Source organism: Corvus brachyrhynchos, unplaced genomic scaffold, assembly GCF_000691975.1.
Source record: "Corvus brachyrhynchos isolate BGI_N302 unplaced genomic scaffold, ASM69197v1 scaffold5, whole genome shotgun sequence".
In the NCBI taxonomy this organism is placed as follows: Eukaryota; Metazoa; Chordata; class Aves; order Passeriformes; family Corvidae; genus Corvus; species Corvus brachyrhynchos.
Genome location: NW_008238321.1, coordinates 8866956 through 8894266, shown reverse-complemented (window position 1 = coordinate 8894266; position 27311 = coordinate 8866956). Strand labels below are relative to the sequence as shown.

The 27311-nt window shown below is 41.8% G+C and overlaps 1 protein-coding gene across 1 annotated transcript in view; it reads right to left on the bottom strand.

Moving 5' to 3' along the window:
- The window catches only part of MAD1L1 (MAD1 mitotic arrest deficient like 1), a 350530-nt gene that overhangs the window by 223843 nt on the left and 99376 nt on the right, over nucleotides 1-27311 (bottom strand). Inside the window, exon 11 of the mRNA XM_008633475.2 lies at nucleotides 23649-23793. Coding sequence (XP_008631697.1) covers nucleotides 23649-23793 — 145 coding nt within the window. The remainder of the gene's footprint in view (nucleotides 1-23648; nucleotides 23794-27311) is intronic.

Sequence of the window (27311 nt, the reverse complement as noted above, 5' to 3'; positions counted from 1 at the left end):
GGAGAAATAATGTGGGTGGTTTTTTTATTCTTTTCACAAAACCAAGATGCAAACTGCCTGATTTGATGCTGCTATTTCATTGTCTCAGAACTGCATACACCAGCTTCCAGTGGCAAGGAGAGAGAGGCTCAGGCAGAAATAATGTTCCCATTACAAGAAAAATAAATTGTCAATAGACCTAAGGAAGTTACTTTTCTCATTTTATATTTTTTGAGGCATGGATCACTGTAGCCCTCACCTTATTTATTGACAACAGGAACATTTTTAAAAGGCAACAAACAAAACACACTCTATGGGTAGAACTAGGCTATAAATTCTTCCAAAAGACCAAAAAAGTGACATATGCTGTTAGATCCCCACTGCTCTTATTTTACAATCTTATTTCAATGCCTCTAAAACATCAAAAATTGTCCAGTTTGGCCACACCAGAGAGTACCTCTCAAAATCATCATCTAATGAACAAGTTTTTCTGGGAAATAAAAGCAAGCTTTCCCTAACAGCAATATCAGTGTTCCATCCACTTAAACTATCTACTGTGATGCCTGAACTTAGGAAATCAGCTCTTAACAAAAAGCTGATCCATTTAATCCTGGAGAAGTCCTGGGAAGAGAAAGGCAAAAGGGGAAAAGACAGATTTGGAGTAACTCAGGTTTTTGACCTGATAACTCCAACATTTCACTGTTTTTGATCAGGTAAGCAGTGGCAAAAGACACAACAGATGTTTTAGACAAAAGCCAAAGTGCTTTGTCACCCAACACACAATTCTTATTTGAATGAGGGTTTAAAAGGTTCTTACTCACAGGGTTGTCATGGGATAACCACCCAGTAACATTTTTGTAACTGTATATTTGTATTTGTATTGGGAAATCTTTGCTACAGAGCCAACAGAAGGACTGGGGTCAGACTTACAAGAGTTCCCTAGATTACAGAGCGGTCCTACCAAAATTCTGCCCTGACTGTCCCTGCAGCCACAGAGGAAAGCAAAAATCTGTGCACAGCAAAACTACAGGGCACAACCCGTAAGAAATCTTTCAAAAACGAGCACAATCTATCAAACTGATGGAATTTATCCTGGCTGCAGTGGCTTTTCTACACAGAGAAGATCAGGAGCAACAGAATCACTCTTCCAAAGCAGAAACAAAACAACTTTTAGTTAAGAAATGAAGCAGATGGCCTGCGTAGATTAAAGAGAAGGTACAGAGCAATGCATGAGCAAACCGCTGCGCCCAAATCCCACAGTAATTACTGCGGCGGCGGCGTCTCACTAATGATGCTGTGCCTCTGAACTGGGACAAATTAACACAAAGACACACATGCTGGTGACTTGCAGCCCAAGGGAAGGTGAATATTATGGAGACACAGACATTTAAGGCAATCACAACAGATTAAATGCTGCAAGGTAGAGGCAAGCGACGTGCAGTCCCAAGAGGAAAGGGATACGGGAAGGAACGTGTTCCTCATCTGTCCTAGAAAACAAAACGAAAATGAAAACTGATGCTCTACATATATCTATTGTGCAGACTCTTTCTCATCCCAGTTGTTTTTCAGTAACTTTACTGTTATTTCCATCAAACTCCTGTAAAGGCTGAAGATCAGAACCGCTGTCACTGGGATCGATCCTCAGTCAGGATAAACCAGCACTACCTGGCCCAGGGGTTGTGTTGGTTCAAGTGTGAACTTCCATAAAGCAAAACCGTTTGAAACTACATCCCCTGCATTGACTTATCACTCCCAAACATTGTGAGCTGCCAGAGCAGTACATCTGGAGTGGATGCCTAATGAACACTGCAGTTTTCCCCACTGAGAGGAAAGGCAGATAACACCCATTTCCAATGAGTTCAGGCTGCTTAGCCTGTGGTAGCAGCTCGCTTTCTTGGACCTTTGGGAATAGAGGTGCAGTTTCCAGTGTGGCTTTTTGGATATTATTGATGCTGATTATTTCTGGGCTTCAATATCTGGCAGGCAGTAAGAGTCTTCCTGGTCTGGACCAGTGGAGAGCAATTCAATATTATTTTGTACTTCAGATGATTTTAAGGTAATGAAGGTCCTATTCTTTTTTATAACTCCCCATGCAAATGTTAATTTTTAATAAACTTTGCCCAAGTAGGATTTAAAGCTTATCTCACAAGACATATTTAGAGCAGTGCCATGGTGAAGTAATTCGGGGAAAAAAATATGTACAGCTGAAAATAGGATATTTCTGCATGCTTGCTTCAAAGGCTACCAAGAGGTTTTTTGCAGAGACTTGTCATCAGACTAGTCATTGTGCAGGACTGGAATTATTAATTAACAGCCCAAACTTGTGCCTCTCACATGCTACAGAGGAACACCATCATCACCATGAGCTCTGTGCTGCACATAAGTGACAAAGACACCCACAGTGACATCCCTGGAAGTGCTCAAGGCCAGGTTGGATGGGACATTGAGCAGCCTGGTCTAGTGGAAGGTGTCCCCGCCCATGGAAGAGGGTTGGAAGGAGATGAGCTTTAAGGCTTCTTCCAACCCAAACCATCCTCTGATTCTATGATGTGGGTAATGGTGAGGGTGGGAAGAGCAGGCAGATTTTGTTTCAACTTCACAGGGTTGGAAAAGTTGAGCTGCTGCTAACAGCAGCCTGTGGACTGAGCAAGAGGCTCAAGTGTCATCAGGCTTCTTCTGGTGGTAGGATGGGAGCTGCTCTGATGGAAACCCTGCACAGGCTGCTTAGCACGAGCCAGGCCAGCAAATTAGCAGGAAAGAGGAACACTCTGCTTGGCTGGGATCCGACTGAAGAGGGCTTTAAAAAGCTGCTGGTGCTGAGGGACAACAAACAGCTTGTTACATATCCATACTCAAGGCCCCATAATCAATTCAAAATAATTAAGCTTAATCATGTGAGTTGCAGAAGGACTTCTACACATCGTTTTCAAAACCTGTTGAGCATTCTCTCTTCAAATCTCCAACCCCCACAGCCTTGTTTCAGTCCATCAGAAGTTAATTATGGGAGAGAGTTTCAAAACGCATTAAGAGCTATCACATATCTGGGGGTCATTTGCACTGAAGACAGGAAAATGCATTAATGGAAATGGTGCTGTGAGCATCTGCAACGTCCACAGATTCAAGGACACAACTTACAACCTCTCTTTTCCATCATCAGAACCATTCAAAAAGCCAAAGCTCAAAGAACAGAATGTTAACAAACCAGACCTCTTTAGTTCTTTCATTTGCTAATTCTTATTTATATTTTTGTGTATGCATGTAAGACTGCAAGTACTGTGCATCGCTTCTTCCCCCACAATACTACTCTTGTCAGCAACTGCATTCAACCAGTCCATAGAAGTTTCCAAGAGGGAAGAAAAATAATGCTGGAGAGCTCTCTCCAAGCATCAGGATTTACCTTGTATTCCACAGCTTTCTTGGGATATCTCATTGGGAAATGAAACCTTTGACTTTGGGAAATGAACCCTTTCCAGTGCATAGGTCATCAACAGATGGCAGCATATAGAAAAGATGCTGCTTCTAAAATATTCATGTTGTTTGCTGCTCTAAGTTGCTACTTTACTTTGTATCTTGAGGGATGACACCCAAAAATTAAACCTAAAATCTAATTTTGGTCTTAGGATCCTTGCCGTGCTCTATTTAAGCTCCAGAAGTCAAAATAACATAAAATTTTGATTAAAAAAAAAGCCACCGTACTGACATCAAATTCTCACCTCATTATTTGAAACTCTTTTCATCTATATCTTTAAAATTACCTTCTGCTCCCAATATCCACATCCATCACCAAGAATCACAATGTCTGAAGGTGAGGATGCAGAATGAAGGGCCTGTGACTCACAAATCAGACATACACAGGCACTGGAATTTTAGTTCCCAAAAAAGATTCATGTTCTCTTCCCAGCAGCAAGGAACTGTTGCATTGAGCTAAATATCTTAGAAATCCATATATTTACAGGTCCCAGAAAAGGGGTATATGGCATAAAGTAGCAAAGTCCACATGTAATGCCTGAAAAACTGAAAGAAACCTTTTTTCCCCCTCAATTCTTTTCTAGTAAAATGAGAAAATGTGAAAAAAATGTTCAGCCTTAATTGTCACCACTGAAAATATCCATATTCTCAGCACATGGAACCTATTAAACAAATGTCCTTTCTGGCTGAAGTGCTCCTGCACAACGTGGCTCCACCATAGTCTCAAAACAGACCAACTGTTCTGACTGAATAAAGAGACCATTTGTTAGACAGCAAGAAAAGTGTGGATCTCTTTCTAAAACAATGTAACAGAAATAAAAATGTCCTTTGAGCATGTGGCAAGATAAAATTGAAGATTCCACTTGATATACAAAATAGAAACCTCCCTCACACGAAGTACAACATCAATGAATGGCAAGAAAAGTGCATACACATATCACTGATAGGGAAAGCCTGAGAACAGTTCTCTCTTTTTCTTAAATGGTTTCATATTTGCCCAAAACCAACATTGAACACATAAAAATCAGGAGTCTTACCATTTGTCTAACGGAGATGAGCATTACAAATTAAAATACTTTATGTTTTAAGCATTGGTTGTCATTTCCATTTGTCAGAGCTCCTGCAAGCAATGTTGTGTTGGCCCTGCCAGGGACAGGCAGCCCAGTAAGGGACAAAGCATCTGCTCCATGTGTGCCCCATCTTCAATAAGTTCTGGGTGCTCACTGTCTTTTCTGAGCACCCATCTCACATTCTCCTGACCACACAGCAACAGGATTTAGTCAGCAGAGATACTGAAACAACGCTGGTTTCCTCTGGTACGGGGAATCCAGAGCAACAACAAGTTATTCTCTGAATTATTCTGATCTGCACAGGCCTGGGTAACAAGCCTTTGGCAGCATCTACCCAGACACCGGGGACAGCTTTTCCCTGGTGCAGCCCAGCTGACATTCACAGAACCACAGCAGGGAGAAATTCAGCCTGAGGCTTAGTGCACAGCAGCATTTCATCTTGGTCACCCACCAGCCTGGCTAAAGAGAGGATTTGGGATATCAAGTACAAGAGAAAACCTCAAACACCCAAATCCCAGGGTATCCCTGGCCTAATATCCCTTTCAGAGCATCTTTTGAGGAAGCTGTGCTATGAAGGTGGGAGCAAGCAGGGGATCAGTTGTGGCTTTTCAGTGTGGGTGACCTTCTCCCCCTGCCTGCCCCCAAATGAGTCTCCAAAAAAAGGTTTTTTCCCCTTTCCCTCACCTTTTAACTCTTTCACAAAACATCAGATGGATTTTCAAGGCCAAAGAACAGCCACCTGACATCTGAGAGTAAGACCATCATGTTTTCCACTAGGAAAACCACAAAAAGCTAAAATGAAGAGAAAGGCTAATGCCAAAGAGCTGTGTCACAAAGGTCACAAGGAACACAGGGACTCCAGCCTCAGCTGCAGCCTGTGCTAAGGGCACTCCATGTCTGCTAAGCCACTGACTTTGGATGTCACCTGCACACTGGGGAACAAAAAACTACAGAAAACTAATCTGTCTTTGACTGCCCTTGGTCCTTGGAAGATTAATTACCTTCAGCATCCTCAAACTATCTGGACCATCCCCAGCAGCTAACAAAACTCTGTACCTATACTCAACAATACAGATGGTTTTGATAGTTTTGTTTAAAAATGCAGACAGTGAGGTTTCTCATTTTCCTAAAGCATTAAACTCCCTCTTGAAGTGTAACCTGAGATCAATTTTATTTCATGTGTTATGTAGCAGTTTTAATAAAGTGTTAAAATGAAAGATATTGAAAAATTACAGGACAAAATAACCCTCTGAAATAATGTGAAAATGGAATGGGAAAATAACAACTCAACTGGAGCAGAAAACAATTACATCCACTCTCAGTTTGCTTCCATGCTGAGCATCTCCTCTGTTTAATCCTTCCAAGAGGAGGCAACAGTAGATGCCAGTCCCCATTGAAGTCTCTGCTCCCAGGTTTGTATTCCCAGTAAAACTACTCACTACTTCTGCAGGAAAGAACTCTCCTCTTTAGAATAAGATAGACAAAAAAAAAACCCTGTTAAATCTGCCTGTTTATAAAAGTCCTTATGTAAAGATACTATAGTGAATGAAGTATTAAATTATGCAGTGTGAGATGTAATGGAGTGAATTATATTCAGTAAGATCACACATTACTAAAAATATGCAAAAAGCTGTGCTGCTGGCTTTCAGTTGTCAAGCTACACACACGTACATACATATTTTATATATATATTTTTTGCTCATCTCATTATTTTCTACTGTCTCCATGTGTGATAACATGCCCAGTGCTGACACTTGTCCTATTCTCCCTGGAAGACCCTACATTAGCATGTAAATAGCTGGCAGATATGAGGAAATGAAAGCAAGGAATAGCTCTTTAATTAACTTTAATCCTCTGAAAACCCATACAGCAATCTGTTCTGACAGTTTTCTACACGAGATCTTCTTAGGAGGTCCCTAAGTGCTGCCTGCAGATCACTGCCAGGCTGGAACGAGGAGAAAGAATGAACAAACCAGTTTTGGAGACAATATTTAGGCATTTTTCTGCTATTAAATGGTGACTGGTGACTGCCATCTGGCATTATCAGAGCTGTCATTAGCCTGACTCTGGATGGGAAACACAGAGATGCCATAAGCAAGGCTCAGCACACTTCCCACCCATCTGACAGCCAGATCCATCAACACACACACAGAGCAGCCTCCTCCTGCTCCTCACGCCACACAGGCTGCACAGCTCTGCCCTCTGGCATACCTTTTCTCAGCCCACAATAAAAACAAAATCCTCAAGGTTGAAGTGCAAAGAAGTTTCCTTGTCAGAAGACTCGATGAAACAGCTCCAGAGCAGTAACCCAGCCCTTCAAATCTTCAACAGTAAAAAGGCTGGCAGACTGTAAAGGAGTGAGCTGAAATCATTCCTCAATGGCTTACAACTTCCAGATGTGACAAGTGTTACTCATAATCCTCTAATACCAGGAAATTCCAAACCAATTTTGGTGTAGGGGGCGGGGGGGGGAATCTAAGGATAAATGGAAGGAGATGCAGTGCCACAGCTTTTGGCAATGCAAGATTGTCAAAGAATTCCCACCTGCAGGTTAGGTTTAGCTCTGGAAATGGTCTCCTGCTGATGGGAGCAGGTAAAAATCTCCCAGAAAGACCACTGATTCCAGCTGTGACATGGAGTGACCACTCTGAGGACACTTATAGCTCAGAGCTGACCTGCAGCACTCTCCAAAGGGATGACAAAAATTGATCCCAGACATACCATTAAGCAAAGCAAATCTGTCCTACAGCATCAGCCTGTAACTACCTACAGATCTGCTTCCCCCCAAGCCCAACTAACAGTCCCATTCCTATAACTTCATATTCTCCTTCCAGTTGAACCACACTAAGTATAAAGACTGCATGTCATCCCAATTCTGCCTCTCAGTGTTATTAATGCTGTACTATCATGAGCAGCCATCTCACCTAATTCATCACATCAGATTCCAGGGCTAAAACATACAGAAAATATCCAGCATGGCAACTTCAAAAACTTGGTGACTGATAATGCTCAGAAGAATGAATCCTTTTATGAATATGTGAGCATGAATTTCAATAAAATGACCTTTAACATGACAGATTCGAGCTGAAGAAAGAAGGAAATCTCTACTGACACATAAATTACTTAAGATAAAGGTGCTCCTAAGATTTACCTTACACAGACTAGTCCTTATACACACTGATCACTAATCCTCTTTAAACTATGCCCTACTTCCTGCAGCTCTGAGAAGTTATGTTCTAATCTGATCTAAATTTTCCAGACTAGAGAAACACCATAAAAAGTGCCCTTAACAGCTGTGAAAACAAATAAAGGAAAAGTTGGAATAAGTTCATAAAAACATCATAATCACATCCACAACTAGTTAGAAGATTGCTCTTTTGGCCATCTGGCAATGGTACCTGGCACAGAAAATGCCTGAACTATGGCCTCTCATCTTATCTGGCAGCTGATTGCCTCCCTCTAAATAAATATGCAGCCACCAACCAGGCTGGTTCATAAAATAAAATAATAAAATAAATAAAACTCAATTATAAATTTTAAAGGGGCAAGAAAGGGGGAAAAAAAATCCACTAAGTAATACCCCGAATGAGGTATAACAGATTTGAAATCTCCATCTGATCCTAGAGAGCAGGACCACCCAGCTCCATATACTGCCCACAGCTGCACATTTCAGAGGCTGATTCATCTTCCAGACAGACAGGAGTGACAGCAGCTGTGATCCAGTCACACTTTTCTGGGAATACAGTGATTTGTTTACTCATTGCAACACTGTTAAATCTCATGGGATATTCAGGCACTTGTACAGGGAGAAGAGAATGAGCAGCTCAGAAATTGCTACTTGCAGTACATGAACTTGCAAGAGTATCTCATATCTTTAACCAAATTTGAAAGAAAATAAACCTACTGTATATCTCCACAGATGTATTTTTTTAACATTACCAGTTTCATAAAGATGAAAACAAATACAAATATCAAAACACTGAAAGTCACGATGTTTGCATAAAGCAAGAAAAGGTCATGTAAATGTAAAACATAATGGAGAATTTCAAGTAAATGAAAGCCACAGCAACAATATTAATTTGTGTTTTAAAGGCAGACAAATTTCAACACTATGAAAACATAGAACCCCAAACAAAGCTGAGATGGGCAGCTCCACATACAGGGCAATCCTTTGAGTCTATCAGAGGCACAAGTGACTGCAGCTGCACACTCTGACCCAGCAAAGATACAGGCTCCAAGAAGAACCATCACAGCTCCTCTGCTCTGTTTTAACCAGAGAACTGTGATAAAGGCAGCTAAGTGCTTCAAGAAATTAAACTGCACTAAGAAGATATAATAATAATAATCTCAAAGCTGGATATTCACCCAAGACCAAAAAGTAACAAAGGTGTTAACAGACAAAAGGAATAAAATGATTTATCATTAAAAATGGCTATCCTATTGGAGATACCAGACAGCAGACATCCTCCTCTGTTTTGAAAGCAGAGATAAGGTTGTTCTGGGAAATTAGAGTCATTGGCAAGAAAGTTTCACCTGAACATTAGGAAAATTAGTTAAGAAGGTTCCAAATTCAAAGCATCTCTTTGAGTTGAGTGTAACAAGATAAAATAGAGATAGATAAGCACAAGCTTTTGTGAGAGTAATTTAAACTGAACCAGTTAACAATTCCTTGAGAGAACTCACAGGAGAGCGAACCAGTGAACACAGGGTTTGAAAGTCTGTTTAAATGACCCAGCATCCCTGGGTTTTAATCATTATGTGAGAGTCAAATACCTGCTGGTATGAGCTGGCTGATGGAGGAGCACACCACCCCTCCCTGCCATGGAAAGCAATTAGCAGGAGGCTGCACTGGGGATTAGAGCCAGAAGTTTCCTTCAGGATCATTATTAGAGTAGTGGAACAGGGGCAAACAGCAAGATGTGAGCTGACAACATAAAATATTAACGTCAGCAGAGTCTAGAGACAAGGGTGAGGCATTCTGGAGCACCTAAAAATATCAATAATGACGGACGAGCAAAGGCTGATAAACAGACTGAGCAAAATCACACACGAATGCAAGTTAATGCAGAGAGGAAGGAAAAAAACATTAGATTCCACACAATGTGCACACAAGTTGCTTTTACACCACAACCTCCTAGGGATTTGATTTTGACACCCTTGGAAGCTATGACATCGCCAGGGACATGCCAGCCAGACACAGCCTGCAGAGAGGTGGGAAGGGACTTCAGCCACAACCTCCACAAACAAAACCACTTCAGCAACACAGCTCCAGGAAAAAAATCAGTACTTGTACTAACACAGGTTCACCAAAACTATACCAGATGCTTCCAGGATACGACAAGACTCAAAACACGTAGAAAATCAGTGAAATGCTGATCCTAACACAGTGGAGCAGGCAGCGTCACAGAATACATGCACACATGCTGCAGTAAAGGATTTGCCACCTGAAGGAAGGTCATTGTCACATAGGGAAGGCACAGAAAACTGCAGTCTGTGCTGGGGGACCTCATAAAAACCCAAACATTCTCAGAAGGAGATACAGTAAAGACTGAACAGCTCTTCCACAGCACTCCTGTTTAACTTGGGCTCAGGTCTTCAGTTATTTCACCCAAGCATATCTGTTCTCCATCCTCTTTTATAACTGAGATAACAGTGCTTCTCCACCTCACAGGAATGACAGAAGGAAAAAAGCAGCTCTAGACACTGAGTACTGCTAAAATGTGAGCGGCAGTGTCATTTGGGTTCCCAAAATAGACAGCATTTAACCTTCATTAGTTGTTAACAGCTCTCATGAGTCTACCAAGCATTGATACTCAGATATTTGTAACACATTTAACTCCAGACCAAGTCCCAGGACAAAAAAGAAGGACAGGCAATGTATCAAGAAGGTTGCCACCCCTGCCTTCAGAGTTTCTGATCACTACTTCTTGGGGGAAAGAACTGCCAGGAAAAAGAGCTCATTGGTCTGGATGAATAAACCTGTAAGTCCCAAAGCTGTCCCTGGGGAGAGCAGCAATCGCGCTTGTTACATCTGAACAATGCAGCAAAATGAGAAGATACCATTTTTCTTAAGTTGTATTTGCATGAGGAACGTGAACTCTGTAATTTGCATTTAATTTTATTAGCCATCCTTTTAGCATATTGAAAGTTAATTACAAATCAAAACTTTTGATGCAGATCGTTAGGCACCCATTCATCCGCGTGGAGGCAGAGCCATGATCCGAGCACAGAGCGGCAGCTGAGGAGGAACAGCTTGCAGGTTCTGTCAGCTGAAGAGCTTCCAAAACACAGGGAATTCTCCATAAAGCCAAAGTATGACCCCCTGCCCACCAGTCAGGCTCGGCAGGAAGTTCTTTATCTGTTCTTATTACTAATTCAACTGGATGTGCCTACTTGGATGTTCTGGCTGCAGTTAAGAGATCCAGTTCCTTCAGTGGAGCAGTTTGGCATTAAAACTAAGCCTGTGTAACTGCTGGCTGATGAGGGGCAACAATTCCACATCCCTGCTCTCTCTTCTTAAAGGAAAACCAAACAGAAAAAAAATACCTCTGCAGAGGGAAAAGTAGTGAGAACATAAATACTGACAAAAGAACACCCCAAAATCAGCCTAGCTAGGTGAAGTTTAAAAAGACCTCACAAAGTCACAGCATTTTGGTAGAAGACAGATTTAGATGAGTCAGCTTGAGCTGGTTGCTTGGAGGGATCAAAAAATTCCTGATGTTAGGGAGTGAAACCCAACAGAGAACACAGCTCAATGCAGAAAATGCACCAACAGCAGCAGCAGCTTCAGAACCTCAGAACTCACTAATCCATGTGCAGGCAGAGAGGAAAACGAGGCAGGGAAGGTGTGCACATTTAATTAGTTCTTTATTTCTAGTTTCCTTGTGTTATCTGAAGCAAAACATCAGATCCAGAACATGTGTTTCACACCCTTCAGCTTGCATATGCCCCGTGAAAGTTAAATTATAAACCTGGCTATTATTTACAGCTCCTCAGCATCCCATTTAGGATGTTTTCAAGGAATTCAGCAGGGCTATTTTTCTTCTGTTTTATGCAAGTAAAAAAGCCAATATTGGAATGCAAGGGCTACAAACATAGCCTCAGGTTAACACCACACATGACAAATTCATGTGCACAGATATTACATAAGAAACACATTGCCTCACATAGAAGGAGGGGGTGGGTTAAAAAGCTTTCTGGGGCTTTTTAAATAATTTCTTTGGAGAAAAAGATTCCATTTAAAGCTTCCAAAGTGTGATGACCATGCTCCATTATGAACCACTCACTGAGCTACCCATGACCTGCATCTCTGTGACAGTTCCAGCACAGAGCAGAAAGAGGAGAAAACAGGGATGAGCAGAATGAGACACTCAGCAGATCCTGCTGTACCCCTCATGTTCCAAGATGAAATGGCCACTAAGCTGAGTGGTACTTTCCTGCACAGGGTTGTTCAGGGGCACATGAAAGCAGACAGCTCTTTGCAGAAGGCAATCACCCAGGCTTTCAGCAGAGCTGTGCCTAGATGGGACACTGAGGCAGAGCAGGAACCTGCTGCTGCTGCTGTTCCCCAGTGTCCAGGGAGAACAAGGAATGGCTCTGTGAAAACTAACAGCTCCGTGGTTTTAAACTGGGAGGCAAAGGAGAAAACAGATTATTTGCTTGGCATTTTACTAGATGCAAACAGAAGAGCTGGGATTTACTTAAAGGACTGGCAGAGTGAACCAGAGATGGGAAAGAAAATTATTCCAGGGTGAGCTCTCCGAGCACTGAAGTGACAAAGGTCACCCCCAGCCCTTTGGTCCATGAAGTCTGAGCCCCTTTAGCCTCATGAAGAGTGAGCAAGAGGGAAAAGGGATAATGGACAGGGATACGTAGTGAAAAAAGGAAGTGGGAGAGATGTCACTGGAGTAAGCACTGCCTCTTGTTCATGTTCACTTCATGCAAAAGGTCAAGAATTCTCTTATATGGTGATTTTAATTTTTAAAAAACAACCCCAAATGGTTCACAAGCACTTTTTTCCCCCCAGCACCAAACCCTTACATACGCTATCTTAATAAACATCTTCACGTTGGAGAGGAATAAAAGGCATTTTGTTTTGATTTCATTATATCTCCTGAAATTGCTTTTTTCTTTCTGCATTTTTTTCTTGTCATTCAGTTGTGGTGGCCCTCACTGAGGGATAATGTAATAACACTTCTGACAAGGTCAGCTTTCCAATAACTTTGCAAATGGCATTTCCCAATGACAAAACAAGCACAGCTTCTCCCCTCTTTGTAATTAATATAATAGAAATGTCAACCTGAAAAGTTGGTCTCCAAAGGTAGTATGTTATCAACAGAAAATTAATTTATTAAAGCCAGAAAGTTGCTTATCTGCAAAGCTGAAAACACTATTTACAGAGCAGAATTCCTGTTACAAGCATAAAACATAAAACTTCTGCAGCTTATATATGTGTCTGAAAAAGCAGCAACTGAGGAGAGGAGTTAAATTGCTTAAATTTCTAATTCCTGCACTAGATCATTTTGGGAGCTGCACATTCCTTTTGTAAATGCCCTGTAGAAGCACGCAGCTCTGTGCTGTGTGCACATCCTGAAAGGGACATTACTCCACGTCCATGTTTATCTTTAATTTAATCACAAGTTCAATGCACAGGCACATCCTGAAAGGGACATTACTCCACGTCCATCTTTATCTTTTATTTAATCACAAGTTCAATGCACACAATGAGCCTTCCCAGCTACTCTCCCATCCACGAAGCAATAACAAGGAGCTGTTGGTCCTGGACCTGCCTGTAACCCATCTACCACATAAGGCAGAGAAAAATGGGTGTGGGAGCAGGGACTCTTCCAGTGGAGAGAAGACTCTACTGCTCAAAGGCAGAAAGGGAGTAAGAGCATCTCCTCTCCCTGAAGGGGGAACAAGTTCTTGGCTCTGTCCCTTGGACACAGAGCCCACAGGGCTTCAGGCACACCCCACTCCAAACCTATGGGCTCTGCAATCAAGCAGGCCAAAGCTCTCCCTAGGACCTGCTGCACATCATGGTCTGAATCTCTCCTTCAACTGCTCACAAGGACAGGGAGCCCTGAGTCTTGTCATCCATTTCTTTCTGTACTTAGATTTTACAGCTCCTTCCAGGCACTCAGGACAAGCAGACATGAGCCCCAGAGTGCTGTGGGCACAGTGCAATAACCCACCAGGGGAAGTGTGTTCACATTTCACTTTAACCACTTGGTCTCAAATCCTTGCACACTGACTTGTGGCACCCAAAATATTGACTAAAAGACCAAGCAGGGTGGAGTCTCCATTTTTCCCAGTGTTGCTACAGGAGCAAGAGCCTGATGATGCAACACTGGAATAAGCTCATGGCACTTTGCACACACCCAACACCGTGGCAGGCAAAGGAACACATTTGCTGGAATCCTTGCACTTCACTACCCACAGGAAGCAAGGAGATGCAGACACAGACAGACATGTTTAAACATTACTCTGGCCAAGCTTCCCTATGCTTAAAAAGCGGCTTGGATGCCCTGCAGGGTTATAGAACCTTCCTAATACAACCTCTACAAATCAGAATATTCGTGTGAGATTTCCCTCTCCTCCTCCTCCTGACAGAAAGGAAGTTCAGCATCATCCTGATGTAAGAAACTCACCTTCTTTTCCTGTCTCGTGCTCACACTTTACCTGTTGATCCCTTTCCAAATTCTTGACTTCAAAAAGGCAGTGATCTTTCCAGGGAAATCCTGAAGCTCTGGATTCATACAGACAAAACTAAGCCTCAGCTCCCCCAGTGTCCCAAATTGGTTCCACCTGAACAGGCAAGTTTACAGTTAAGGATTCTTCACAAGTCCTGCCCCACATAACACTAAAAAAACCCAGCAGCTGTTCTATACACTGAGAAACTTGTAATGTAATAATCTCATTACATCAATCAAAATTAATTAACTGAAACAATACCAATTCTTCTAACTTTCTATAGCTTCTACTAAACAGTTGTTGACTCTGTATTGAAATACTACCTAAACAAATGTGCTCATAAAAGAGGGAACAGTACATTTCTCCTCCATGCTACAAATCATGGGTCAGAAACCACTTCCAAGATGCTTTGTAAAACCTCATTTGACTTCTAATATATTCATCAATTTAAGCAATGCTTGACCTGAGATGTTGTGAACACACATTGAACAAAATAGCCAGTACTGCATGATACTGTGCCAGGAGCAATCCAAAACTCCTCAATTCTCCAGACAGTCCTTCAGTTTTATAAAGATTTTTGGGTCTTCATTTGAAAGGATGCTCTGACTGGTGTCTGAGTAGTGCAGCTGTTCTTACCAGAGGCTCACATCACATGTTGAAATAAGCTACTGTGCAATTACTTAATTATCTCTCTCTCCTACCCTTAAAAAAAAAAAAAATCCATTGCAATTCAACTTGAAGCAAACCCAGTTAATCCAGTTTTATGGCTGAGAATTAAAACAGCAAGAAGTCAGAGATCCAAAGCTGCAGTTCCTGTGGCAATACCACCACTCTAAGAGGCAGTGAGATTAATGCCTTCAAACCGTAAGTATCTGAGGAACAAAGAAATGAAAAAAAAAAAAACCACCAACCCTTTTTGTGCAGCTTAGCCTTGCTGGTATTTCAGAGCCTGCTGTTCAGAAATCCCAATCCCCTTCCCCATCCCTGGATGCTGCCCAAGCCCCTGCCCAGCAGTCAGGTTTGTTCTGCCCAACTTCCCCCAACAATCACTCCCTCATTCCACCCATCCATCTTCCCGCCTGCTTCCCTGCCAGACCTGCTCAACCATCCTTCATAATTCAGAGCTGAGCAGCTAAGGAATAAATGTTACAGCACACGCATCAAGGGAACTATAACTTTGAATTACCTGACCTGGGTGAGTTTAAATTCTCAGCCATAACATTGGATTAACCTAATTTCTTTTTATTGAATATTTTACCTTTAGAAGTCCTACAGCCCTTTCTCTCGGAGAAATATGAGAACTGAAGGTCATATAAATTCTTTTATGGGTATATTTCTAATTTTCATAATCTAACCTCTTAGCAGTGAGCATTAATATCTAGTGGGGGCAGAACAAAGCAGAATCCAGTCAGTATTCTGGGAAAAAAGATCACATTTCTATTGTTCTTCACAAATACCTCATAAAATAACACATAACTTTTAACTTTGCTGCACACTCTGAATTGTTATAAAATTTTAAAAAACCCTCTAAACTCACTGCTTAAATAGAAATTATGTCAGAGATAACATCAATAAGAATACAGAGGCTGTCCTTGTGCCTCCACCTCAAAAACATCAGATATAAAGATAGTAATGAGCTCCATATTTTTATCATTGCAAGGTTTTACCAGATACATAATAAGGCAAGAGAAAGAATTACACAAAACTGATTCCCAGAGAATTGCTAAGATAATTTCTGTGAGCTCTTTTATGCTTCTGAAAGGGAAGGGGAAGCAAGGCCCAGGAGCCAATTCATCTTCTGCCTCCAGGCTGCCCATTTGAACTCACACTCACCATTTCCATGTTGAGAGCCCTCAGGTGATAAAGCTCAACTCTACCAAAGCACATCACCTTCCTGCCTCCATGGGACAAACTCCTACAGGTGCCACACAGGTACACAAAGTACAGTATCCAAAGTCAGGGAAAAGGCAAACTTATCCACTAGCTATGAGGAATTAGGACAACAGATCAAGAGCAAAGGATCTCACTGGAGAGGATGCAGTGGAAAGCAAGAAGGTGAGGGCAGACTCGCTCCCAAACACATGTGGTGCCCAGAGCCTGGGAACAGCCCCCACATCTCAGAGCCAGAGATACCTTTGACAAATGCAGACTGACAAGTCGAACTACAGGAACTCTCAGGCTTTGGAAAAGTCATTTTGGAGCAGGATAAGGAAGTGAGAACTCGACAACTCTGCTACTTTCTTCACCGAGTCAAAAGTGAGTAGGAAACCTAGGACCAAATCAGGCAAAGTAAGGAACGACGGCAAAAAAGAAAACCAAGCAAAAGAAAAGCAGGCACTGCTCTGGGAGCCCACACCCTCTTCTGAATTTCCAAAATCTGCAAATCTCACTTCAGAAACAGTAACGTTTTCTGGTTTTGTTAAAAGATACTTCCTCCTTCCAAATGGTTTTTGTGCACTGCTTCAACACTGCTGCAGTCAGTCCCTTCTACAAACACATCAATCTCAGCTCTCCTTACTCATTCTCTATAGAGAGATTCTGCAATTATATTAGTAAATGATTTTAGCAGGCCTCGAGAAACAACCTGTTTCAATGGAAAATGGCTTGTACTCATTTTATTCTGGAAGACAATTGCCATTTGCTTAATATAGCCATGATATTTTACTGAGGTAATTATACTCTTAGCTATCAGTAACAATTAAACCCTTAGATTGAGGTTGCTTTATAAAGGTCTCAAAATAAATAAGACATTCCAAACACAGTATTTTAAAATGTCAAGCATGCATATAGGATCTTGTAATGAATATAACGAAGCATCAAGTATAAATCAGCACAGAGTTTGTCACTATACAAGTGCCGTTGGAGTATTGTGGGATTGTGCTCAGAAAGCTACAGATGAAACCATTTCAATAAATACTACAGCTGGTTCATGACAAGGCCAGGGTGAAGCCATCAACACTGCTGTGCTTCTCTAGGGGCAGGGCTGAGTGACTTGGGGAACAGTTGAAGCTGATAAAATTTGTATTTGTTCTTTTGTATTCCCTGTAGCAACTTCCTTGAAAATTGGAGTTAGACCATTCCATTAAAAACTAAATAAAACTCAGAAGCAGACAAATTAGAGGGTACAGACAGAGGAGAAAAATCACTCTCATACTCTGAGATCTAGAGATACTTGAAATCAGGTTAACAGATCCTAGCAGGCTGTTAGGTATGGAAGCTGAGAGCATGGTTTAAAGGTCCTCACAAAGCAGACTGCAAGATGATTAAGAAAGGTGAAGCAGACCAGTGACAGACATGGAAAAAAGAAAAATGAGCCAGGAAACGTGTTGTCAGAACACATATTTGTGGAGTTACCTTGCAGGGCATCTACTGCGGGCAAAGAGTGGTACAGCAAGTTACCTCCAACGCTGCTATGTGTGGAGGCAGCTACTTGAGCTCTAGAAGGTGGTTAAGTGGATTAGAACTAAAATATAACACAGAAAGTAACTGGCAGAAGTTATTAAAAAAAAAAAAGCATAACAAATTTGGGTTATACAGAAAAAAAACCCCCAACAACAAAAGAAGTCCCCAAACAAACTGTGTTAAAATAACTCCTCACAGAATTCCATTTCCCTGGAGCACTTTCCACCTCATAGACAGAAAGCTGTCAGAGACCAACAAAAGCAAAGTGTGATATCTCCTTAACTCCAACAAAAAACATCCATGGAAGCAGTCATCAAACTCCCAAATCCTGCTTTCTCCTCACAAAACTCAGCACCCTTTATCCAGTAACCCAGACACTCCTGTGGAAATCACAAACACGAAGCCCTACAACCACCCTGCATCAGACTGAACTCATGATCATTTTAACACCAGCTCACAGGGCAGAAAATGATTCATAAAAGCACCTACCTCATCTCTAACCTGTTGCTCTTCATTCTTTAAAAAAGGCACCCTACAAGAGGAGTCTGGGAATTAAAATTGATGATGCTGCTGGTAACTAAAAATTAAAATTCTGCAGTGACCTGTTCCGAGCCCCTGCACTCCACAGGCAGCAATTGTCTCTTTGCCTCTTTTCCACACCTGCTAATGATCTTCTGCCTCATTCTGCTATTATCCTACTCCACCCCTAACTACCAACCACCTTTTCTCTGAAATTGTTTAACTGATTAATATAATCAAGCTGAAATTAGAGAGACCTGTGCTCAATCTAAAAGGCTGCTGAGTCTCCTTCAAACCCAGAGTGTCTTGTCTCCTTCTCAAGGATGCAGGATGGTCTAAGGAAGCACTCACAAAACCTGCCTTGCTCAATCACTGAAGAGGGAGAAGTGGAATTGCCTTAAAATGTACTTATTTGCAGGCATAAAAAGGAAGGTAACTTCCCTGAGTTTATAAAAACCTCCAAAGGGAGGCACAGTGAGCAGAGGGAAAGGTTTGGCGAGGGTCAGGCTGACAGCAGTTAACAACCATGTGTGGAGCAGCAGCACAGCTGGTGATGCAATAGCACTGCTTAAATGACACTCACAGAACCACCACATGGATTGAAGGAAGGAAGGAGTATCATAAAACCCAGGGAAAGCACTGGATACTGCTCATAGCCCAGAGGAGAGGCTCAGACCTGCCCCAAGGCCAGCTGTGCTGTCTGGAAGCAGAGCACAGCTCAGGGCATGGTGCCCAAAAGGTCTGTCACAAGAATCTGCCTGCCAAAGTGCCTGTTTTCAGTGCTACAGTGACTGCTGTATTTACAGCTAATTTTTTCCATATCCCAGGAAAAGGTTTAATTCACCTTCTTATCTCCACACCCAGAACTTTAAGATCCTTCCTTGTGCTTTAAAATCATCTACCTACCTCCTCAAAAAACACATAACGCAGGACCCAATACGACAGAGAAGCCATCAGCATTATTTTAAATCTTTACTGATTACAAAACAAAGCAGATGGCAAATCAAGTCATGAACTCTGCATCTGCCATGCTTAATGAACAGTTTAATTACCTAGTCCCATTTCTAATGCATCTTTGCCATTCTCAGCTCTGGGAGTCACTAATATACTTCACACTGACTGATATCTCCAGGAACATGTGGTATCAGCAGTCAGCTGGAGTTGGTTAATCAATACTTGTTTAATCTCTAACTTTTATGGTGATGGCCTAAATTATATCTCAATAGAAACAGATTTCCTATCATATCACATGATCTGGTTGAGAGCTGAGGAAACAAAAGGGAATTTTTCAGTCTCTTCTCCGGGCAGGAGAGTACCCAAAGGCAGACAAGTGCACAGACAGGAAATAAACACAGTGAAACAACAACAACATCCAACACAAGCAGATTAGTTCAGTCCTTGTGTTATGCCTTATACGAGAGCAAGGGCTGCAATTATGGCAGTGTGCATTCATAAAGCCTACAATTTCAGGAGCAAATTGGCCTCATTTGGAATAAGTTACAAAAAGTCACCGAAACTGTGCTTCCCATTTTGAGTTCTGAGCTTCCTGCAAAGGATCACACCCTGGCTGCAAAAAGCAGGGCATTTAGTCTCTGGTCAAACCTGCAGCACGTGCTATGGGCTGTTCCCACTCACTCTACAGCTTCTTGCAGGTATCTCTGGCAGCTCTGGGCACAGAAGGAATCATTGCTTTTGGGAGGCACCGAACTGAACATGTGCAGGGGAAGAGCCTGGCAGGTCTGAACCCTGGCAGCAGCTGAGTAAGGAACACAGTAAGTAAGGGCTGATCACAACCAGGTGGAGGAGAGGAGGAGATGATGGCCACATCAGACGTCTTTGGGAGCTTTTCAGTGTGCCTTTATTGCTGTTCTCCAGCCTCATTTCTGCTGCACGAGGCCCAGTTATGCCCTCTGGAAGCTGTCCTCCTGAAATAAATAACCAGAGCTTTCTTTCCATGAAATACTGACTCAATCAGCTGCTTGCACTCAGATAAGGATTTCAGAAAGGGTTTTTCATTTTGGGAGGCCTCTACATCATATAAAATTTCCTGAGAGATTCAAATTTTAGCCATTCAGTAGCAGAATTGACTGTTTTTAACAAGCTCACTTCATAAACAAAGACCAGGAGCTGTGTGCAAAGCTCTCAGAAAAAGATAAACACTCACAAGCTTAAGGACAACACAAAAGTCAAATACAAAACTGTGTGAGTAAACCTGGCATTCAAAGCAAACACAGCAGTAAATCAAACAGGGAAAAGGACAGAGGTGGACTAGGTGTTTCCCCAGCATTTCAGGTATCTCCCAGTACTGCTGTATCACAACCACCTCAGGTACTAAAGCAAAGATGAAAGATTTTCCCAAAACTCTGAGCTAAGGGAAAGCAAAAAGCATGACAGACAGCAAGCCCAGCCAGGCAGATCTCTGACAGAGAGTGAATCCATCCCTTCAAACATCAATTTCTGTTTCATCACCTTAAGTGCAGGGAGTGACACTCCAGGAGAAACCTTCCAGCCATCAATGTCTGAAAGCCTTGGTGGTGCCCAAATCTAGTCTTATGTTTCACTGTAAACATGTAAATCAGAAAACTTAAGAATTGCCCTGATTTACAAGGACATAGGGGACAAAATGATCAACCAACATGTTCTAAAGTACAGTCTGTGAGCAGGAACAATCAGGATGCAGCTCCTACACCCGCCCACACTCAGCAGTGGAATCGATGGGGCTGGACCACTGCAGTAACACGTTAGAGACTGGAGAATGCTGTTCCTCTACTCTGCCAGGGAAGAGAGGTTTGTAGGGATGCACTGAAGTATCCCAGACTGACAGCTGTGCCACTTCCAAGCAGTAAACCAACTGGAAAGGCCCAAGTAAGATCAGGAAAGCCCTAAAGAAGCAAATGAGGCGAGGAAGGAAGCAATGGACAGAGACGTTAAATGCACTGAAATGGAAATATGAGAGCAACCAAGACAGAGACTGTGGTGAGCAGCAACTGAGCACGACTGACAAGTGAGACAGGCAGCCTGTAAGAGCCACGAAGTATTGCTTCAATCTTGAGGAAAAAAAAATCAGTAGCCACAGAAGTGAGAAGGAGTCAGACTGGCAAAGCAAGTACCCCCAGAAGAGAGGACATTTGCTACTGGAATATTTGGTACTGCTGTTACCAAACGAAGAACAACTTGCTGTTTTCTATTCATATTTTAAAACATATTCTAGGACTGAGACTTCCAGGTTCCAATTTGAGCCCAAAGAAAGGAAAACTGTTACAGCATTGAGCTTGCACTGTTGAACACCTCTGATGCCTTTCAGGCCGTGTTTGCTCAGCACACAGGAACTGATTCACTGCCCTAGTAGAGGGTCAAACATACACAAATGCAGAAGTCATACTATCAAAAGCAATAGCAATTTGATCATATATATAATACTCTCCCCCAAATTAGATTTTCACAGTCCTATTTAACAAGACAAAGATTGAATAGAGGGAACTCATCTTTTCCATTCTCAAATTACATAGAAGCACGCTATAATACTGATGCCACTAATTAGATGATTAAATACCATTCTAGGTGATATGCTTTCAATGTAAAATAATTATTTTTGACAGGAAATATATTTGCTCAATCTCATTTTAAATCACAATACTACATTTTTTTAAATTAAATGAAATTCCTTCTTCTGATTTTGCATGAGAAGAGCAACCAGCAGGAGTAACAGTGCCAAGGATAGATTGTCCAAGTACCATAATGCATGTACTTCTTCACAAAGGACCCCAGCATTCTCTGGATGGAATATAAATCTTCAGAGAACAGCAAAGTCCTTATTCCTTCAAAACAGGTCAGTTGAGGAATCACTGAGCACACTGAAAACCTCCCCTGTCAAAACACAAGTTTATTTGTGATGGTCTGATGAAGAACACTTCAACTTTTCCTATACTCCTCTTCAGGGGGAGCCCAGCCAACGAAGCAAAGGTTTGTCTTTTCATATAAATCAGGGTACAATCCATCACATGCCAAAGTACTGTTGTGGTTTTATCCCATACTTAAAGAAAAGTAATGGTATTTTTGAGTTCTATGACAAAAAAGTATTTCTGCTGAGCATTGGAAATAAAGTTAACAGAGGGAATATTTTAGAAACTATCTGAGAAGCTTCCTTCAGGGCTGAGCAGTCCAGCACAACATTAGACAGCTGAGAAGGTTATAAAGACAGGTTTTTTATCAGGCTCAGTATCCACCTGTGTCTTATCCAGCCATGGCAGTTCCAAAGTAGAACACTGTGGAGAGCTGTCTGCTGCTGGGGGCAGGAGAAGGGCTGAGGAGGAGATGCCTTTTCTGATTCCATGCAGAGAGTTTGGTCCATCCACCCTGACTGCAGTGCCAGCCTCAGTGTGAAGCTGAAAGAACTGCTGTCATTTTTCTCTTTGCACTTTTGTGACTCTCCAAGGCATCAAACTCTGCAGTCAGAAGACCTGATGGAATATCCTCTTGTAAAGTGGCTGCTTCATGCTTCAAGAGCCCTGCTTACTGCACCATACATCACAGCTTCTTTGGCTCAACAATGACATGGGAATTATACAAAATTGGGTGCAGAGCAATTAAAATCGATCAAAACGCTTTAGTTGACACTGAAAATCAAAGCCTAAAGCTCAGGCACCAGAGCTGTTCTTCCCCCTCCTGCCTCCCATCACGGTGATGTGCCTGGCTCCCTCTCATGAGTTTTGACTACTGGAGTCTGACCTTCTGCACACATATAAGCTCATTTACGTGAGCAGCTTTATAACACCAGGGAGATTGCTTAGATGAGGGAAGTTTTGCAAGGAGTATTCTTGGAAAGTGAAGTAACTCTCATTCTGACTACAGCAAATCATTATTCCCTTTGTGGAAAGAGAGCTCTCAGAATTTAATATAAAATTTTCAATGCTCTGTGGACTTCAGAATTATTGTATAGAATTTCATGGTGAGAGTACACCTGATATAGGATGATGCAGACCCCTTTGATATATTCTATAGAAAGAATCTTAAAACGTATTTTCAATTTACTGGTCTAGTGCTTGCCATTATATTTGAACAGACTTCCAGCGCAAGAGGAAGGCAAATCTCTTACTCTCTGTAAATTGTTTTTCCACAGGAACAGTTGACAAGGTGCCGCCACTTCGTTCTCTTTAGGAAAGGAGGCAATGCAGCCAAAGCCATTATAAATTCCCTTCAGTGGCTCAAAACACTCCAGCAACAACATGATTCAATTCTCTGCCCTCACATCGATGCCAAGCCTCAGACAAAGTCACGTATCCTCAGCACAGCATGAGCCCAGCTTGGGGGGAACATTAGCAGCGTTTTAGGAGGCACTGGTACTTCCATTCCAGTGAAGCCCTAAAGACAGGTTTCATGTCTCCCACAGCACCCATTATGCAAAGACCCCAGAACAGTTTTATAGCACCAGTTATGGAGGTGAAAAAAGAAGAAATAGGAAGGGCTGCACCTGGAGAAAGAAACAAGGACTTTTCCAAACATGGTGTAGGAACTCACCTTGGTGAGGAGCACCACACGTTTCTGCAGCCGCCTGACCAGCGCTTCCTGGTGCTCTCGTTTCTTCTTCTCATCCAAGAGCTGGCTCTGAACACGCAGGACTTCTTCCTGTAGCTGCTGCCGGACCTTCTCCAGCATTCGGGCACTGAGAAAGATAAGAGAGACCTGTGAGTGCTGCCTCTCAATCATCAGAGAGATCAGGAAAGCCTCAGAGGAGAAGCATCACCATGACACAGCACCCAGGGTCACTCTCATCTTACGGCTGTGCCACTGGAAACCAGGTAGCTGCATTATCAGCTGCTGTCAGAAAAAGATGTGAGAGAAGAAGAACCACCCCAGGGACAGCCTTGTTGTGCAGCACAAGACAATTACTGGAACCTCACATGTACGAAGCATTTAAATAATTGCATATCTGTTTCTAAAATCAATCCATTTGCCTTTGAGAACGTGCCTTGTTTTCAACAAACAACGCACGATCTTGGGTTCTACTGAATCTTTTCATTTTTTTTCTAACAAAGTAGAAGAAAAAGTAGGTTTAATATGATCTATTTTGACTGACAGATAGTACTCAGCAAGTAATTACAGCCACCACCTGCACATTGCTCTTGCCAGCAACCTATGTTGGAAAAGAAATGTCTTCTGAGGCCAGGTGATTAGCACTTCCTTTGAGATGTAGACATGATTCTCAATTAAATCAGTATAGCCTGGGCCATCTTCTTCTCAGTTCTCTGTGCAGCATGCTGTGGTGATGCACAATTATCTGCGTGCTCCTGGCGAAGCTCTCCACATGTGCCCTTCAGCCCTCAGACTGCTGCTGGGACAGTGGTGGGCAGCTGCTCCAAGGCTCACATCAAGCAGCTCATCACACATCAACTGCTGGCAAAGCACTTGATCAATAACAAAATAAAAGTGAAATCACTCCTGTGATTGCTAAGAGTCAGTTCATTATTTAAATATGACGAGTTTATCCGAGACTGCACTAAGTATTTAATGAGTGAGCAAGACATGAAATAGAAGTATTGCACACAAGTCAAAAACCCTCAAGCAAGTGAGAAAGATCAAACCCAACATGTCCAGCTTAGTCAGGAACAGAAGAACTTTGTTTCTCTAATGCTAGAAACAACACTGGAAAATTTATGAGTGCTTCTAAGGGGTCTTATTCATCATTATAATTGAAAGAAAATAAATAAAAATGCTTTTAAATGAAATAGCACTATCGTTAAGGTACTGTTTAGATAGATCCAAAAGGGAATACTTCAAGAACACTTCTAGCATAAATCAAGTACAACCTGGGCTGCCAGGTCACCAAATTGTATTTCTTGGGAAATGTATGTAGGAATTCACAAGAATTCCAAAGCAGCCATCTCCCTGCCTCAAAATCCTTCTCGTTGAAAAAAGTATTTCTTTTAAAGCACGGGATGAATTAGAAACCTGTTTAAAGCTCCAGTTCAATTTCGAACCATTCACAGACCAATTTAATAATTGGGAACTGTGAAATAGTCTCTTCATTGCTGTATTCAGGTGGGAAGGTTCTTCACAGGGGCTTCACATCTGCATTTGAAACGCGATAATTGCATTGCCAGGGCACCAGCACTTCCTTGGATCTGTTTTAATTAATCAGTTAAGAGGGGTACCTGTGCCAAGAGTAACATCTCTGGTGATGGAACATGCCCGTGGGTCAGCCTGTCAAGCTTGCAGCAGGTCAGTTCTTGAAACAGGGTAGAAAGGATGGGTAAGACCTGGTAACCTCAATTTCTGCCTTAAGACTCATTGCAGTTTGTTCAACAATATTCCTTTTTATGCATAGGGTAAATATAAGTACACAATCCTCATTAACTGTGATATATGTGTTACAACAATTAAAACAACGCTACAGAAACCTTAGTGCAAATATTTTTTGCTTTATCAAAGAACGTTTGTCCTGATTAGAGTCAGAACAAAATAAAAAAATGCAAACATAAGATTCATTACTATGAAACAGCCAAAATCTCACATTTGATTATTGCAGAACATTTTGATAAGGCAATGGAGAAATTTTTTTTTCTTAATCTCCCAATACTGTGTATTATTTCTATAAATGTTGAGTGGACCGACAAATGATGATTGATTTGACATTCACCAAGAAAAATGAGATATGTGCTAGGCTTCCTTCCCAAAATAATGAAAAATATTTGAGCTTCGCAGCTCAGACATTCAGCCACACACAAAACTCTCAAACTAGGTTGGAAAACAACTGTTTTAAAACATGAGAGAAGTTGAGCAGAGACAAATGGGCAATTTCCTCAGCCACTGCATGGAAATAACACCTTCATCTGTTTATATTTCAGCCTCAGTACAAATTTGATGTTAATGTACCTAAAATTCAAATGCCAGAGATGTCTCTGAAAGCAGGGACAATCCTCAAATTCCCTGAACTGACTGTTACCATAGGTTTCCTTGCTATGGGAGGCATGAAATTCAACTCCCTCACAGCTCTCCACACCATGCCAAAGTACATTATTGAGATCCTTTCTTCCTCTCTCAGGACAGATTGATAATTCTTCCAGAAACTGCACCAAATACAATATGAACTGCCTCTATAAGGAAAAATCCAAAAGGAAAGCCCTATTTCTTATTGACACAAAACAGGATTTGAAAGTAGGTGCTGAGAAGCAAAAGCCTTTAAAGCCAGACTTGTGCACTCTTCTTCCACCCTGATGACACCTATGGCTTTTCAGAAGTAATTGCTCACTCAATATGAGCATTAAAAAATAAAATAAAAGAGGCACAAAGTTCTCCATTCAACATAAGCTTGAAGAAGTGGCATTTTAAAAAATCTTTGCAAGTTCAAAGTAAACCTTTTAAGCCTTAAAGAGAAAAAGTCATTTCTGTTTATCAGCCTATTAATGTTCCTTGTTCCACATCCCACTGAATGAGATGCCAACATCTTTCTGTTCTGAGCTGTTGAGATTCTTCATATTTTGCTCTTCCCTTCTGTAATCCACTTTAATGCAATCTTAATGATAAAACTTCATTTTCCAGAATATTCTTTGAAAGACTGAGAACAATGAGGGCACACAGTGAATACTGAAGCTATAAGATACATTTTAATAATCTCCTTCAAAAATGACAAAAGCAGCCGACAGCTTTCCACCCCCAGCCCACCCAGTGATCCATAAAACATTATTTTAATCATTCCATCCTTTCAGTAGCCAAGTTACCACCTCAGAGTTACAAAAAAACTATAACAGGGAAAGCAAACAGGACGCCAGAACCAGTCTGTGTATGAACCTGAGAGGAAAACAAGGGGTCCACAGCGACAATTAGAAGAGCAACACTGTCTGGGTCATGTTGTAGCTCAGGAGAAGATGAGACATGTGTACCTACCAGGGCCAACTGTCAGGAAGGAGATCACTTCAAAGAGAAAAGCAGAGTGTGATGGGAAGAACACTGAGGGAGCACAGAGGGAAAACATTGCCATTGCACAGAAAAGAGAAATGCGCTGCAGCGATCAACATCCTCGTGCCAGAGCCCAAAAAAAAGGGTTAATCCAGAAGCTAATGAGGCAAAAAGAAGCAAGGGAAATTGTTTTGTAGCAAGACATTTGAATGAAGGAACACCCATTCCTGAAACTTGACAACTCACAGGCATCTCAATGAATCCACACGTACACACATCAACCAC